The 18,092-nt window shown below is 49.9% G+C and overlaps 1 protein-coding gene across 1 annotated transcript; it reads right to left on the bottom strand.

Annotated features, from left to right (window-relative positions):
* Nucleotides 1–804: 804 nt before the first annotated feature.
* LOC122699279 (plasmalemma vesicle associated protein) lies at nt 805–17,888 on the bottom strand. Its single transcript, XM_043911039.1, has 6 exons — nt 17,418–17,888; nt 9,625–9,721; nt 8,793–9,505; nt 6,742–6,811; nt 6,527–6,608; nt 805–1,460 (listed from the first exon to the last, which is right to left on the bottom strand). Exons 1-6 carry the CDS (start codon nt 17,784–17,786, stop codon nt 1,454–1,456), a joined length of 1,338 nt encoding a protein of 445 aa, XP_043766974.1. The 5' UTR covers nt 17,787–17,888; the 3' UTR covers nt 805–1,453.
* Between the last annotated feature and the right edge of the window lie 204 nt (nt 17,889–18,092).

Genomic DNA, 18,092 nt, shown 5'->3' with positions numbered 1-18,092 from the left:
TTGCTCAATCATGTCCGACTCTTTGCGACCCAGTGGATGCAAGGGCTTCTCTGTCCATGGGATGCTGCTGGCAAGACTACCAGAGTGGGTTGCCATTGCTTCCTCCAGAGGATCTTCCCTACCCAGGGGTCGAATCCACGTCTTCTGCATTGCAGGCGATTCTTTACTGCTGAGCCACCAGGAGAAGCCCCAGTCAACTATACTACATTAAAAAATGAAAAAGAAAGAAACTGCTTTCTCAATTTCTGCTTTAAAAAAAAATAGAAAAAATCTGCTATTTTAAAGAAACACTAAATTCATATTATCACTGTCATAATGTGGGGCTTTGTAAGGCATTTCATATAACCCTTACTGATTATATGATTTTGCCATTTCTCTTCACATACAGAGATGCCTGGAGCTTCCCCGTTGGCTCAGTGGTAAAGAATCTGCCTGCAACACAAGAGCTGCAGGAGATGCGGGTTTGATCCCTGGGTCAGGAAGATCCCCTGGAGAAGGGCCTGGCAACCCACTCCAGTATTCTTGCCTGGAGAATCCCAAGGACAGAAGAGCTTGGCAGGCTACAGTCCATGGGGTCTAAAACAGTCGGACACGACTGAAGTGACTTAGCACGCACATGTGCATAGAGATGCCTGCGTCTTGAGGGAAGCCGGCGTCCACCCATGTAGGTTCCAGGTTCCAGGTCTTCTGTTCTGGGGATGCTGGGGATGGGGTTTTTCGACTTTCATCTTATTGCTAGTTCTTTGGCCACTCAGAGCCTGGTGGTGCCTTTTCAAAGCAAAAATCATGACTTAGGAGACTTTGAAGGGTTTCGATAACATTTATTTAGTGCTACTAACATTTATACGGGCCACAGGCAGGACTGGGTGTAGGGGAAGAAAGGGTGAAGGGGCAGCCCCCTCCCGGGCTCTGAGGGGGCCCCTGGATCAGAGACATTCCCTCTCCAGGGGGGCCTAGAAACTCTCAGGGGAGGACAAAGGTGAATGTCTTCCTGTTCTCACTTCCTCAGACCCGGAGCACTAAAATGCTCTAAACAAGTGGGATAGGATGGGCGCCTTGGCCTGGGTGCACGAAGGGGTGACTTTGGGCAGGGGCTAGGCAGAAACTGCGTGTGTGGTGTCGCCGCGTGTCTCTGTGAAGTCATCGCCTCGTCTCCGTGTGACGCCACCAAGCTGTCCATGTGATGTCACTGCATCTGTGATGTCGTCAGGGTGTCTAGGAGTGAGGGACAGTGTGGTGTGGGTGTGAGTCTGTGTGAGAGTATTGGGGTGTGCAGGGAGGGTGTGGGCGAGGGTGAGCAGAGGACGCCCGCCCAGGGCGCCCACTTTGGCGTGTGTGCGGGAGGTCATCTGACGCCACCCTGGCTGCGTCCCACGCTGCGGGCGTCTCGCTGCACCGGGTCTCCAGACAGGTGAGTCGGGCCACCCCTCAGTCAGCGGGGCCTGGAGCCTCCTCAGCCACTGGAGCAGGAAGGAGATGAGAATACAACAGTCGGTCAGGCAGACAGCAGGACAAACCTCGCCTGGGCCTGCCTCTTACCCTGGGCCCCTTCTAGCTCCCAAGAACCCTAGGGGTCTTTCCAGTGTCAATCACAAATTGGCACTTGCTGTGGGCACTGCCATCTACCTCTACAAGGATTAAATCATGTGCTACTGCAGCTGCTGACCTCCAACACCCCCTGAAGAAGCTCAGAGGAGAAAGCAGAAACGAAGTACTCTGTGCTCCAGAAGCTGGCTGGACAGGTCTTTAATAGTTATATATTCTCAGGAGCTAATTTTATGAGCCCAATTCTTGTATCTCTTCATATCTAGAAAAGCACTAAAATCCTTCATGGTGACAGCTGTTTCTCGTGACTAGCAGAAGCTTTCTACAAAAAAAAATGTGCTTGATCTCATGTACGCCCCTTTTACCAAAATCACATATGTACCGTCTTCTCCCTATCTCTTTGGAGCCGTTGCTCAGTTACCTGATCTTCTGTCTCCTGGGCTGCAGCCCTCACATGGCCCCAAATAAAACTTAACTCGCATTTAACGTTGTGCATTTTTTTAGTCGACACCAGTATCAACCTCCCCTTAGATTTCGTCTTGTTGAACCTCTGTGGGACTGAGGTGTGTGCCTGTCCGTTATACCACTGACAAGACTGGGGTTCCAAGAGGCCACCTCCAGGTTTTGCTGCAGTCTGTCTGACTCTCCCCTTTGCTCCCTAAGGCCCTGGGATCCTGGGAGTTTGCCCGAAGTCCCTGCCGCCCCAGTCCCCCCTCCACCCCCCACCCCCGACTCCCCAGGCAGGACCTTAGTTTCCCTCTTTAGTCCATACAGAACTGACCTAGAGCCAGCCCCTCACTCACTCCCAGGAAGGTTTTTCTAATGAGCCTGCCCCTTTTCACAGGCTTCCCTGGCTCCTCTGCACCCTCAGGACAAAGACAGCTTTTTTTTAAGCCAAATTTTCTGTATCTGGCATTCAAGGCTCCACCCACTCCGCCCCCCACTCCCAGACCTCCCCACTGGGGAATCAAAACCTGTCCAAGCATCGCCCAAATTCTCAGAGCCATCCCTTCAACACTGCCCCTCCGCCTTGCCTCTGCCAGAGCCGTCCCACTGTCTGGAATGCCCTTCCCCCTCCTTGGCCTGGCAAAGGTTCCCGTGAGGGGTCAGAGGTTGACGCGGAGGCTGTTTCCTGATGGGGGAGGTGGGGGCCTCAGCCAAGTCCTGCTTCCGCTGGCAACCCTCCCTTCCTTCCCCGGCTCTTCCCTGGGGCCCCCGCAGCCTCACGTTCGTAGATTCCGAACCCCCCCTCCCCCCGTCCCCCCACAACCAGCTCCAGCCTCTGTCCTTCACCAGGATCCACTGGCTTCGAGCCAGCCCTGACAGAGATCAGATTCTTTAACCATTCCTGCCCACCAACCTGCAAGGGAGGGTTGTCCCTGGCCATTTTCTAAGCCCCATTGATCACCTGGACCAGGGCTGTCACCCTCACCCTGGTCCCAGGTTCCTGCCTTCACCCCGCAGAACAACAATCAGACAGAGCCTGTGAACACCTGAGTCAGATCATGTCCTCTGCTGCTCACAGCCCCTCGCAGGGCTCCCAAAGTCCTCACCACTGCCCCAAGGCCCTGCCTGATCTGTCCTGCCATCACCCCGACCTCACCTCCTCCCACTCCCCGCTCCATCACTCCACTCCAGCCACACGCAACTCCTCACTCAAACTCACCAGGCAGGGATGGTCCTGCCTCAGGACCTTTGCACAGGCTGCCTCACTGCCTGGGGCACCCTGCAGGGAATCCCCTCCTGGCTCCTCCCTCACTTTTAGTTCTCTGCTCACACATCACTCCTCAGTGAAGCCCGCCCTTACCCCTGGTGGAAAATTCCAACCTCTTCAAGCTCCCTCATCCCTTTTCTGTCTCACTCATTACCAAGGGGCCCTGTCATAGCTCATTCATCTGGTTTGTTATCCGTCTCCCCCACTAGCCTGGCATTCATACAGGGTGTGGGAATTTGAATATCTATGCCTTATTCTCTCCTGTGTCCTTGGCACCGAATAGCTGCTCAAGAAATATGGGTTGAACGATAAAACGAATGGTCATAGTGGTAGTAGTGAACTTGAATCGACACTTACTGTCTGCCTGGCTTAGAGTCAGGGCTGAAGTTCCATCTTCAACCTTACATACTGTGACTTTCTCCATCTTCAACCACAGAGCCACTAAACCAACATTTACTTAATGTTTGTCTTCACCTCCACTGTGTTTTTTTTAATTATATAAACTGATCTCCAAAGGAAGCTCAGTCTTACTAAGTAGAGGAAAGCTGGAACATTTGGCTTCCCTGGTGGCTCAGATGGTAAAGAATCTGCTTTCAACTCAGGAGACCCAGGTTCGAGCCCTGGGTCAGAAAGATCCCCTGGAGAAGGGAATGGCAACCCACTCCAGTACCTTACCTGGAGAATTCCATGGACAAAGGAGCCTGGTGGGCTACAGTCCATGGGGTCGCAAAAACAGTCAGACACAACTGAGCAACTGACGCTTTCAGCACTTTTTGGCACTAATAGAAAACAACGTTCAGTTAAAAAGCATGACCTTGTTCTCAAGCCCAGCCATGGCGGAGGCCTGGGTGTTCCCTCCCTCTGTGAGCACAGGCAAGCTGCAAGGATCTGGGATGCATGGGGGTGACTTAGCAACAGCACAGGCTTTCTGGAGGCCCAGAAGGAATAAGAGTGGAAAAGCAATCAACAGTCCCCACCACGGGATGGGTGATTTGAAGCCTGCCTCGAATCTACCTCCCTACTGGGTGCCTGTAAAAATCAGATGTTACAGTTCAGTCATTCACAACTTGTCCAGTGAGAGACTGGATGAACTGGGACTCAAACCCAGAGCTGAAGACCCCAGCCTGCCTGTCCCTGGCCCCTCTCTCATGGGGAGGCAAATCAAGCCGGAGCCCGTGGGCCAGAGGCTCTTCCTGCGATGCTGCCGAGAGAAGCAGGAGGGGCCAGGCTTAAGCACACATTGTTTTATCGGAGGGGAGGGGGGTGGGGTGCGTCACTTGGGGTAAACAATGTCAAGAGCTTCCCCATTCTCAGCTGGGACCCAGACACGCTTGGATGGTGAGCCTGGCTCCAACCCTGAGTTGCTGACGCATGACCCCGGGCTGATCACTTCCCTGGGGCCTCAGTTCCCTCCTCTGAGAAATGGGGATAATAATAGAACCTCCTTCCTTGCCATGATGGCTTCAGGCCAAGATGGAGAGAGGAAAGCTCTGTTTGTTCAAAAAGCAGGGTCAAACTCTATTCAAAGAGTGAGGGGACCCGTTCTGAAGGGGGGTGAGTTCCCCGTCAGGGGGAGTATGTAAGAAGAGACACAATGAAGATGGAGCTGGGTGTGGAGATCTCTGGGGAGTTAGTGACAGACTTTTGGAAGTCCTTTGGATCCTATGGGCTTTGTTTAGCACCCTGGGGCTGAAATAGATCTAGCTTGATGATAGCCACAAGGCAAAAGCTTGGACAGCACAGGCTTTGGGGTCAGAGGGATCTGAAAAAAATTCCACACACTTCCCTGAACCTCAGGTCATAAACTGCAAATGGAAAGCCAATCCTTGACTCCTTGTGGGAGCACAGGGTGTTCTAGGGGCCGTGGCCTGAGTCACCTTCCCCGTGACGCACAGGCTGTTGTCCAAAGGATGACTGTCCCAGGCCAGAGGGCCCTGGGAGGAGGGGAGGGGGGCAAAGGCATGGAGCTATGGCCTGGTCATGTGCCAGGCACCCGTGATGCTCCCCACTGAGGCTCTGGGTCCCTTGCTCCAGCCAGTCGTGGACAGCACTTTACAGCCAGCAAAGTATTTTCTTACCCTGAATCTCAGAGTGTGTGTGTGCATGCTCAGTTGCTCAGTCATGTCCGACTCTTTTGTGACCCCACGAACTATAGCCAGCCAGGCCCCTCTGTCCATGGAATTTTCCAGACAAGAATACTGGAGTGGGTTACCATCTCCTCCTCCAGGGGATCGTCCCGACCCAGAGACGGAACCCATATCTCTTGCATCTCCTGCATTGGCAGGCAGGCTCGTTACCACTGCAACATCTGGGAAGATGATTTCAGGGACCCTCACCACCCCCAACATTTCTGTGGAGTTAGAAAGTGTGGCTCAGAAGGGTGGAGGGAGAGGCCCAGGGTCACCCTCAGACACTGTTCTCCCTGCTACCCTTCCTCGGCTACGTTCACTTCTGCTACCCTCGTCTCTGCTCCGGCAGTTCTTGCCATCTGCAGGGACTGTCTCCCTTGCTGTCCCCCAGGTCGGCTCCTGTCCGTCTTCCAGCTCAAAGATCCCTTCCTCACCGAGGCTCTCCCTTGCCTGTCTGGAGTCTGATCACCTAGGTTCATGTCCCAGCTGTGTTACCTGGGGCATGACGCACACCCCCGCCCCATGCCTCATTTGCTTCCTCCAGAATGTGGGGGTAACAGTAGCTCACCCATGGGTTAAGATTCTGAAGATTAAACGAGTTAAATGGACAGAGTGCTTAGGACTATGCCAAGATTGCAGTCAGCACCCAATCACGGCAGGTTTTCGGTCATTTTTCTTACCCTGCCTCCTTCATTGTCTCTCTGGCCCATTATTCAGAGACTTTCATGAATGAAACGGTATGTGTCTTGGTCACGGCTTTGACCCTGGGCCCAGCATGAAGTGTTAGTCACTCAGTCGTTTCCGACTCTTTGAAAACCCATGGACTGTAGCCCGCCAGGCTCCTCTGTCCATGAGATTCTCCAGGCAAGAATACTGGAGTGGCTTGCCATTCCCTTCTTCAAGGGATCTGCCCGACCCAGGAATTGAACCTGAGTCTCCCGCATTGCAGGCAGATTCTTTACTATCTGAGCCACCAGGGAAGCCAAAGGTGCCAGCACAGGGCCTGGTATATACAGCAAGTGCTCAATTAAGGAACAAACTGTGATATGAGCCCCCCGCCCCCCCACCCCTGTCCTGTACCCAGCCTTGTTCAAACCCTGAGACTGCACCGTCAGTCTGAGACAGTCCAGAGCCTCACCTGGCTGAGACCAAGACGTTGCTGGCAGGGGCCCGCTGGGAATCCAGGATCCTTCTCTTGAATTCCTCCAGGCTAGCTGGGTCTGCCAAAAGAGGGAGGGGTCAGGGCTAACTGGGGGCCTTAGTAGCCCTGCCTCCAGGGCCAGGGATGGGCTGGCAACCCGGGATACAAGGAGGAATCCACCCCCCATCTTGGCCCTGCCCTCTGTCACTCACCGATAGGTGGAGGGTTGGGGGCAGGGGCCACTGGTCTTGGCCCAGGAATCGTCAGCTGCGTCAACTGTGACTGTGGAAAGAAGAGTGAAGGCAGGTTGGTGGAGGCCAGCGCTCCCAAACACAAGTCCTAGGGAGTTTCCTGCCTTTCTACACCCTTAGAGACCTGAGTTCCTTCCAGGGCAGAGAAACAGACAGATACCCATGCAAGAAGGACACATACGATGACGGCTATATAATCACCTGCAGCCATCTGCCCTGAAATGACTGGGAGCTCCAGGCACTGACTTCCCCTTGGCAGCCCCCAGAGACCCCATTCTGCAGGGATCCTGCCTCGGTCTCCACTATAGCCTCAGTGCCAACCTGATTCCAATCCGTGGCCCCAGTCGAGTCTATCCAGCCAATCCAGCCCTGTTCCAGACTGAAGTTGATCCGCTCTGCAAACCAGCTGGACTTCCATCCTCAAGGCCATCCCTCAAACAACCCTAAATGAATTCCTACAAGCCTGAAATTCAAAACCAGTTCTGAACTCAATTACCTAAAATTGGATCCTAACCTGAAAACAGAATCTCCCTTAGAATCAAATCCAATCTCAATGACAAATCTGATCTATTACTTTACATCTAACCCCGACCATAACCCATCCCCTAGTCCCAGCCACTGTGAAAAATCTACTCCACAACTTCATTCTCTGAGCCCCAGTCCTGTATTCCCCTATGACCACCCATAAATACTTTCCCAATACCACACTCAACCCCAACTCAACCTTAGACCTCAGCCTCTACCTGAGTTAGAATTCTAACCAACCTCAGCCCGAGATCAATATCCACCCAGCTTCTACACGAGACCCAACCCTGACCCTCACTGGAACTCTGGTATATCCCTGCTCTAACCCAGGATCACCTAATCCTTCCCTTCAAATATATCCCAACGCCAACCCAACTCAACCCCAACCAACCACCCTAAACTCAACTTTGTCTCAACTCCTAACCCATGATCAATCCCAACCCCAATCTTAATGCCCATGAAGTGCTGAATCTACCTTTAGCCCCAAACTTCTAAGCATCTCTAGCCCCACCAACCGCCTATAGGAACCTAAGCCTCAACTCCAGCCTTAATTCAATGCAATCCCAAAACCACTGAAATCCTTGATTCGCTCTTCACTTGACCTAGATACAATGACCACTCTGCATGCAACCTCTGACCCAACTTTTAACCTTTCCTCACAATCCAAAATCAATCCATATTCCAAATTCAACCTAATTCTAAGACTAATGAAATCCTACTTGAAACCCTTACCTTAACCGAAACCAGCTCTAGACCCAGGAGTCACCAATAATTCACCTTGACCCAACTCTAAACACTAGTTTAGCACCCACATCAAGCCTTTCCTGTGACCTGCCTTAACCCTCATGCTGACCCCAGGGTCACTTCCAATCCTTAATCCAGCATCCTCTGATCCTTCAACTCAACTCAAATCCATCCTGACCCTGACACCAACACTGAATGAGTCCCTAATTCTAACACTAAGCCAATTTTGAGGCCCACCGCCTTCCTAAACTCAACCCCAATCCTTATCTCTTTCTTAATATCATTCCCAATCCAAACTCCACTGCAGTCCTAATGCCAATAAAATCCTGTGTCAACACATGATCATAATCCTAAGGCCATTCTAGACTCATGGACACCCATGTGTGATCCCAGCCTCAAGTCTAAATCCACCCTCAATGTCTCAACTCACCCCAGTCCCAAAGGAATCACAGTTCTAGATTCACCCCTCACTCAACCCTGGACCTGATGGACAACTTACCTCTGACTACAGTCTTAACCCCATCCCCTTTCTCAGTACTGATACAGATTTTAAGCTCTGCCTCAATCCTAACATCAGTGAAACTCTCAAGTGAGTCCTAACAAAACCAATCTACAGTGGGAAGCCAACCTCAAAAAGAAGTTAAAAAAAAAAGCCAAGTTCAAACCCAAGTTCAACATCACCATCAACTCGGCCTCCAGACCCGTCCCTCCAATGCAACCTGAATCTAGGGCCCCCTACCCACCTTCGTCTTGATGCAGGTGTCCAGGGCTGAGTTGCTGACTGCCAACTGCAACTTGAGGTGCTCAACCTCCCGCTTCTTCTCCTCCAGCTCCTTGGCCAGCCTGTCCCGTTCCTTCTGCAGCGCCACCTTCTCCTCCAGGGCCAGCTGGGTCTGGCGGGCACATTCAGTTTGCAGCTTGACAGCCTGGGCCTGCGCCTCCTTCTCCACCTTCTCCTTGGCCTCCTGACTGGCGCGCAGGCTCTGCTCGACCTCCAGTTTCTGGCGCTGGAGTTTCTCATTCTCGAGGGTCACGCTGTCGATGCCAGCCCGCAAGCTCCGGGCCAGCTCTTCCACCTTGGAGGTCATGATGGAGGGCAGGCTGTCGCAGGCTCTCTGGATGGAAGGCAGTTCCGAGCCGAGGGGATGGTACAAGTTGAAGCCCAGGGTACTGAGGGTGCGCGGGATGATGGAGTCCCTCCAGAGGTTTCGCAGATCTGTCTCAAACTTGTTCCTGTCCAGGGGGAGGCAGAAGGCCTGCACCTTCCGCAGCCGGTCCTCCGCCAGCAGCCGTTCCTGCTGTTGCTGGTCGCGGGTTTTGCCGCACTCGGCAAGCTGTTCTTCTGCCACTCGCTTGCCCACTGTCAGACCGTCCTTGTCTTTGGTACACACCAACTTCTCCTTTGCCAGCTCCACCTCCAGTGTCTTGGCTTTCTGGGTCAGCGTGAGGGTCAAAGCTAGGGGTATAGGACCAGAAGACTCAGGAAGGGGGGCAGTTGCCAAGAGACTGGGCGGGGAATCTTGCCACCTTGCTCTCCACGGCCCGTAACCCCGACTCTCACCCTCATCCACTCACCATCGCAGCTCTTGTTCGCTTCCTTGAGGTGTTCTTGGCACTGTTTCTCGCTCAAGATGATGGCAGCCATATATCGCTGGTTGTTCATGTAAATCACCTACCGGAATGGGACGCAAGACAGAGGTCGGTGTCCAGCACCTGTGGGACCCCCCCGCCCCCAGGCCTGCCCAGACCCTTGCGACGGGGGACCCAGATCTGTCAACCAGGTGGTCTGTGTTGGCACAGTTCACAAGGACAGTAGCTTCTTTACAGGGGATGCTGGTCTGAGCTTCGAAAGTTGTTACAATTATAGACAATGGAATACTACTCAGTCATAAAAAAGAATGAAATTTTGCCATATGTACCAACACAGATGGACTTGAAGGGCATCCGTGACAAAGACCAACACTGTACGGTATCACCGATAGGCAGAATCTAAAAAATACGACAAACTAGTGAATATAACAAAACAAAAGCAGACTCACAGATACAGAGAGCAAACGAGTGGTTACCGGTGGGGAGAAGGAAGAGGGAAGGACCAATACAGGAGCTGGAAATTTTTTTTTTAAATGGGTTATTATGGGATTACATGAAATCATATGTGTGAAACTTTTGAAAATTGTAAAACATTATAGAATTTAAAGAACCTCTCATTCAAAAAAAAAAAAGGTTAAAAAAAATCCCACCCTTTCCCCTACGCATTCTAGTCAACTAGGGGGGAAAAAAAGCTTTATGATTAATACTGTTCAGCAATAAAAAGGAATATTTTATACACTGATGCATTGTATAACCTGAAGGAATCTTGTAAACATTTACAGCCAATCAAAAATAGATGTTTAAGGGCTTCCCTGGTGGCTTAGTGGTAAAGAATTCGGCTGCCAATGCAGGGGAGATGGGTTTAATCCCTGGAAGATCCTAAATACCAAGGGACAACGAAGCCTGCGTGCCACAACCACTGAAGCCTGCGTGCCCGGAGCCTGTACTCTGCAACAAGGGAAAGCGCTGCAACCCAAGAAAGCCTGCATGCAGCACCAAAACCCAGAATGGCCATAAAATAAAGAAGTAAATATCTTAAAAAAAAAAAAAAAGGTTTTCAACATGGATGCTAGTATGGGCTGGATTGTTGTCCCCTACCCCAGATTTCCATGTCAAAGTCGTAATCCTCAGGACCTCAGAATGTAAATCTTTTTGGAGAGGATCTTTAAAGAGGAGGTTAAATTAAGAGGAGGTCATTGGGTGGGCCTTAATTCACAGTGACTGTGGTTCCTATAAGAGGAAATCTGGACACCCAGACACGCACAGACGTGACCTGAAGACACAGGGAGAAGGCTGCCATCTGCAAGCCCAGGAGAGAGGCATGGAACGGCTCCTTCCCTGGCGGTCCTGTGAGTTAGTCACTCAAGTCGGGTCCAACTCTTTGTGACCCCATGGACTGTAGCCCACCAGGCTCCTCTGTCCATGGAATTCTCCAGGAAAGAATACTGGGGTGGCTTGCCATGCCCTTCCCCAGGGGATCTTCCCAATCGAGGGATTGAACCTAGGTCTCCCGCATTGCAGTAGCTTTTGAGCTACTTGGGAAGCCCTAGAAGGAAACAATTCTGCCAACGTCTTGATCCTGCGCTTTGTGAAAATAAACTTCTGTTATTTAAGCCACCTGATTTGTGGTACTTTGTTAAGACAGTCCTAGCAAGCTAATACAGGTGACAAGATTATTTCATGGGAAAGATGATTCTTTTCAACAAATGGTGCTGGCACAACTGGACTGGTACATACTAAGGAATAAATCTGGACCCCTAACTCACACCCTGGTGGCTCAGAGGTTAAAGCGTCTGCCTGCAGTGCAGGAGACCTGGGTTTGATCCCTGGGTCAGGAAGATCCTCTGGAGAAGGAAATGGCAGCCCACTCCAGTATTCTTGCCTGGAGAATCCCATGGAGGGAGGAGCCGGGTAGGCTACAGTCCATGGGGGCGCAAAGAGTCGGACACGACTGAGCGACTTCACTTCACTTCACTTCTAACTCACACCATATACAAAAATTAGCTCAAAACATATCGAAGACCTAAATGTAAGGGCATAAACTAAAAAATTCCACAGAAGAAAACTTAGGTGTTAACTCTGCCTGAGTTTGAACTTGGCAGTACTTTCTCTCCTTTTCTTTTTAAAAAATACTTATTCATTTGGCTGTTCTGGGTCTTAGGTGCATCATGTGGGATCCTGTGGGTTTTTTAGTAGCAGCATGTGGGATCTAGTTCCCCTACTAGGGATTGAATCCAGGCCCCCTGCATTGGGAGCTTGGAGTCTTAGCCACTGGACCACCAGGGAAGTCCCAGCAATGTTTTCTTAGGTATGATACTAAAAGCACAAGCAGCCAAAGAGAAAACAGCTAACTAGGACTTCACCAAGATTAAAAACTTTGGTGCCTCAGTGGACAACATCAAGAAAGGAAAAAAAACTCATAGATGGGAAAAATACTTGCAAATCATGTGTCTGATGATGAGACTAGTAACCAGAATATATAAAAGCAAATTCTTTAGAAATTAATAATAAAAAGCAAGCCAATTGCAAAACAGACCAAGCATCTGAATAGACATTGTTCCGGAGAAGACATACAAAATGTCAACCAATACATCAAAAAATATTCACCACCTTTAGACATCAGGAAATGTAAATAAAAACCATGATAAGATATCACCTCAGAATGATATAGAATGGCCATAAATAAAACAAAGAAGAAGGGACAAGTGTTGGTGAGGATGTGAAGAAACAGAATTCTCAGTCAGTACTGGTGGAACTGTAAAAATAATGGAGCCACAGTGGAAAATAGTCTAGCAGTTTTCCAAGAAGCTAAACATAGAATTACACACTGTTGTTCAGTTGCTCAGTGGTGTCTGACTTTTTGCAATCCCACGGACTGCATCGTGCCAGGCTGCCAGCATGCCCAGCATGCCCTGTCCTTCACCATCTCCCAGAGTTTGCTCAAACTCATGTCCATTGAGTCAGTGATGCCATCCAACCATCTCATCCTCTATTGTCCCCTTCTCTTCCTGCCTTCAACCTTTCCCAGCATCAGAGTCTTTTCCAATGAATTGGCTCTTTGCATCATGTGGCCAAGTATTGAGGCTTCAGCTTCAGCATCAGTCCATCTAATGAATAATCAGGGTTGATTTCCTTTAGGATTGACCAGTTGGATCTCCTTGCAATCCAAGGGACTCTCAAGAGTCTTCTCCAACACCACAGTTCAAAAGCAACAATTCTTTGGTGCTCAGCCTTCTTTATGGTCCAGTGCTCACATCCATACATGACTACTGGAAAAACCATAGCTTTGACTATACAGATCTTTGTTGGCAAACTAATATCTCTGCCTTTTAATACGCAGTCTAGGTTTGTCATAGCTTTTCCTCCAAGAAGCAAGCGTCTTTTAATTTCATGGCTGCAGTCACCATCTGCAGTGATTTTGGAGCCCAAGAAAATAAAGTCTGTCACTGTTTCCATTGTTTCCCCATCTATTTTCCATAGAATCACACTATGACCCAGCAATTCTATGTCTAGGTATATACATCTGAGAGCAATGGAAGTCTATGTTCACACAGAAACTTGTACCCAAATATTCACAGCAGCGGTAGACACAGCATCCATAAGGTAGAAACAACCCAAGTGTTTCATCAGCAGATGAATGGATAAAACATGATCCAGCCGCCCAGTGGAATGTTATTCTGCCACAAAAAAGGAATGATGCACTGACACATGTAGTAACGTGGATGAACTTGAAAACATCATGCTGAGTGTGAGGAGTCAGACACAAGAGGTTATACAGTGCCCCGTTCTGTTTAAATGAAATATCCGGAATAAGTAAATCCATAGAAACAGAAAGCAGATTTGCAGCTGCTGGGGGCGGGGGAGGGAAGTGACTGCTGATACACTTTCTTTTGGGGGTAATGAAAGTTCTAAATCAAACCGATGGTTACCCCAATCATTGTTATGTACACTTTTTCTCTTTCATCTACATTTTTTTTGTTATGTACACTTTGAATGGGTCAATTGCATGGCTTGTGCATTTTAACTTGACAAAATTTTATAAGTAACTTTTCTTTATAAACAAAGGGCGTGCCTCTCAAACTTTGAAACAGAAGCCTCTGTAGAAATATAACAAGGAAAGATAGGAGAGGGGTGAAGAATGTTTGCTTTTCTCTTTTTTTTTGTCCTTCCTCCTTTTGGAAGCTGACCCTGTGCTAATGACCTGGGGGTGGGGGAGAGCAAAAGTAGCTCTGGAGGTACTGCCTTCGTGGTCCAGTGCCTAAGATTCTGCCCTCCCAATGCATGGGGCCAAGGTTTGTTCCCTGGTCAGGCAACTAGATCCCACATGCCACAACTAAAGATCATGCAGGCCACAATGAAGATCAAAAATGCCATGTGCCACAGCTAAGACCCCACACAGCCAAATTAATAAATTAATTTTAAAAAGGAAAAAGGGCTCTGGAAGTGCTGTTTTCAAAAGCTTTAACTACAGAAAGGGAAGATCTAAGGGTGTAAGTTGGATCCAAAGATGAAATGAGAAAGAGGTTTTCTTCTAGTTGAAGGAAGTGACTCCCCAAAATACAAAAGTTCTGCTTCTTTACAGGTTCCCAGATGCCAAGATGATGAGAATAACATGTACTTAGAACTAATGCAATCTGATGGAGAAGGAAATGACAACCCACTCCAGTATCTTGCCTGGGAAACCTCATGGACAGAAGGGTCTGGCAGGCTACAGTCCACGGGGTTGCAAAGAGTCGGGCTCGACTTAGTAACTAAACAACAATAGCAAACACAACCTAACAATACAAAAAAGTACCTTCTCTTGTCAGGGAGTGTTCAGGCACATCTTTCTGAAGCAATTCAGGAGTCCCTCCCTCACTTTCTAGCAGCTGTGGCTGCCCTGAACTAAGAGGAAAAGAACTCACCGATTAGTAAACAAGTATAAATAAGCTGAAGTGTTTTCTGGAGTATTTGTTAGGACATAAAGCCAGGAAGCTCTTAAAGACTATTGGAGTTACGTCAAAAGACACAGGAGCCAGAACGCAGGATTCCTAGTGGCCTGTTTCAGAACAATTTGACCATCAAAAAGTTTATTACATACTGTATAGTACCAGAGCTATATTTAATACCCTACAAATAAACTACAATGGAAAAAATAGGAAAAAGAATATATTAATGTATACATATGTGTAACTGAATCACTTTGTTGTACAATAGATATTAACACAACATGTAAATGAAATGTACTTCAATAAAATAAAAATTTTAAAAGATATTATTACAAATTCTAAATAAAATCCTGGGACTTCTCTGGTGGTCCAGCGGCTAAGATTCGCTATCATCAGACAGATGGGGCTGCCGTGGAAAGGGTGGGGCTCTTCCCCAGCATTAGCACTGACTTTCTGGGGATCCTTGGAGAAAATCCTGACGGGTTCCAGGCAAGAAGAATTTGTCAATTTAAAGGGGAAAAAAAGCTATGGTTTTCAAATTTCAAAATTGTGAAGATCCAGATTCTTAGATTTCTAATATTCTATGATGGGAGCATCTGGGATTCAAAGATATGCAAGTCTATAACTTTATGATAAAAAAATAAACCAACAAAAAAAGGAACTTCCCTGGTGGCCCAGTGGCTAAGACTCCACACTTCCACTGCAAGGGGTGCAGATTCAATTCCTGGTTAGGGAACTAAAATCCCTGGGCAGTCGTGTCCGACTCTTTGTGACCCCACGGACTGTAGCCCTCCAGGCTCCTCTGTCCATGGGATTCTCCAGGCAAAAGTACTGGAGTGAGTTGCCATTTCTTCCTCCAGGGGATCTTCTCCACCCAGGGATCAAACCTGCATTTCTTGCATTGCAGGTGGATTCTTCACCACTGAGCCACCTGGGAAGCCTCAAGATCTCTGTGCAGTGGGATCAAAAAAAAAAAGGAAAAAAGAAAAAGACAAAACAAAACTATAAAACTTTACGATCCTGCGATTCCTAACAGTTCCTGGACCGGAAGGCCATCTGTGTCCTGAAAGATCCAAATGAGCCAATTCCCTGGAACTGAGAAGACCGCCCTGAACTGAGGGGGCTTCCCTGGCCTGGGGGGCTCTTGGGCGGGTACCTGGTCCTGCCCTGAGGTCTGAGGAGGGACTTGCCTCAGACGGGTTCTGAGGGGGGACTCACCCCATTCTGCGGGTCTGAGGGGGGCCTGCCCTGTCCTGGGGGTATGAGGGGGAGACACCGCCCTTGACTGGGCAGTTTCATGGGGGTGGGGCATGCACGTCCTTCCTGCCCAGGGGCAGGGACTGGGTAGTTTGAAGCCCCAGAAAAGATGTTTTCTTCCCATTTGGGGCTGTCCCCTGCCCCCAAACAGCCCAGAGACCTCCTGTGGGGGAAAGCGAGGCTGTCCCCTCATCCCCCAGAAACTTGCCTTCTCCTGCTCACCCCATCTCTCACCCCATTCCAGCCAAAGCCTGAGGAGGCATCCTTATCCTCAGTGTCTCCCGGGAGCTGGACCGCCCCAGAGGAACTGTGTGTGAGGGAAACCCCAGGGGATCTTGTTGAGTGAGTTTGACAGGAGCCGAGGGTGTGAAGGGGGTGACAGTCTCCACAAGACCCAGGGGTAACTGTTTCTGCTCACTTGTCTTTCCCTTTGCCAGGGGATCTTCCCAACCCAAGTCTCCCTCATTGCAGGCAGAGTCTTTACCAGCTGAGCCACAAGGGAAGCGCCGTTTCTGCTCCCCTGCCTCCCAAAAACCACTTCCTCCCTTCGGTTCAGTTCAGTTCAGTCCAGTCGCTCAGTCGTGTCCGACTCTTTGCAACACCATGGACTGCCGCACGTCAGGTTTCCCTGTCCATCACCAACGCCCCAAGCTTAATCAAACTCATGTCCACTGAGTGGGTGATGCCATCCAACCATCTCATCCTCTGTCGTCCCCTTCTCCTCCTGCCTTCAATCTTTCCCAGCATCAGGGTCTTTTCCAGTGAGTCAGTTCTTCACATCAGGTGGCCATTTCCCCTCTGCAAAGGGGCTTTAAAGCTTCTTCCTACCTCTCAGCATTCAGTGACAAAATAATATTTCCAAAGGAGACATCCAGCCTCAGGCAGACCTGGGCCATTCATACTAATTATGCAGAACTCAACGCTCTGTGTGGTTTATTAAGTCAGCTCTTATTTGCAGCTTGTGTATGCTGGCACCTTCTGGGTGCTGTGTACATATTAAGTATGTATATAGTGTCTATGTTTGGTAACAGACTGGATGCCCAGTTCAACTTGAATTCCAGATAGACCACAAATCATTTTTTTTTCAGTCTAAGTATGTCCCAAATACTCTGCAAGAAGATCAAACCAGTCAATCCTAAAGGAAATCAGCTCTGAGTATTCATTGGAAAGATTGATGCTGAAGCTCCAATACTTTGGCCACCTGATGCCAAGAGACAACTCATTGGAAAAGACCCCAATGCTGAGAGAGACTGACAGGAAAAGGAGAAGGGGGCCGCAGAGGATGAGATGGTTAGATAACGTCACTGACTCAAGGGACGTGAGTTTGAGCAAACCCTGGGAGATAGCGAAGGACAGAGGAGCCTGGTGTGCTGCAGTCCATGGGGTTGCAGAGTCAGACACAACTTAGTGACTGAACAACAACAACAAAGTCCCAAATATTGCATGAGACATAGTAACAAAATACGCATCATTTCTCTACATGGGCTTGTCATGCAAAATGTCCCCGTCTTCATGGATGAGGAAAGTGAAGCTCAGAGAGGTGAGGTGACCAGCCTGGGGTCCCCACGGTGAGAGTCTAGCCTGCGGTCTTACCCGATCGGCCTGGCACTGGCGGAAGCTGGCATTGATTCGGTCCAAGTCTCGGCGGGCGTTTAGCATCATCTGATTGACTGCATCCCTGGCGCGGGCGGTGAGGTTGAGCTCCTTGGATAGGTTGGCCTGGGAAGCCGTGAGCCCCATCACCTGGCCGTACAGGCCGTCGGCCCGGCGCTCGGTGGCCTGCAGGTTGGACTCAGTACTCCCGTGCACGTTGCCATAGACCATGAAGAGGACGAGGCCAAGGATGATGAGGAATTGGATGAGCGAGACGAAGAGGAAAAAATAGCGCAGATAGTACCAGCAGCCCCTGGAGCTGCTCCCAGCCCGTGAATAGGGGCTCCCGTGCTCCGTCGCCAAGCCCATCTCCTCCCAGCGTCTGCCCCTTGTACAAGCGCTGCTCGGCTGGCTGGCCTGCTCAGGGTGGTGGCCGCTGCCCCTTCTAGACCTTGCCACGGCGGGGGGGAGGGGGAAGTGTTTATATTACTCCTCTTAATACTTCCTCTGCCTGGCTCCTTCCTGGCCAGGAGGAAATGGGGGCTGTGGGTTATCACAACACTCCCACCCCGGGCTGTGAAGGGAAGGGGGGAGGGCACCAAGGCACGTCTGGCCTCTCTGATTAACTATGGGTGGGGCACAGGCTGGAGCGGCCAGGCATCCTTGGTCTTACTG

This window comes from Cervus elaphus, chromosome 9 (assembly GCF_910594005.1).
Source record: "Cervus elaphus chromosome 9, mCerEla1.1, whole genome shotgun sequence".
Lineage (NCBI taxonomy): Eukaryota > Metazoa > Chordata > Mammalia > Artiodactyla > Cervidae > Cervus > Cervus elaphus.
Note: the sequence above shows the minus strand (reverse complement) of the source record. Positions and strands in the feature narration are given on the sequence as shown.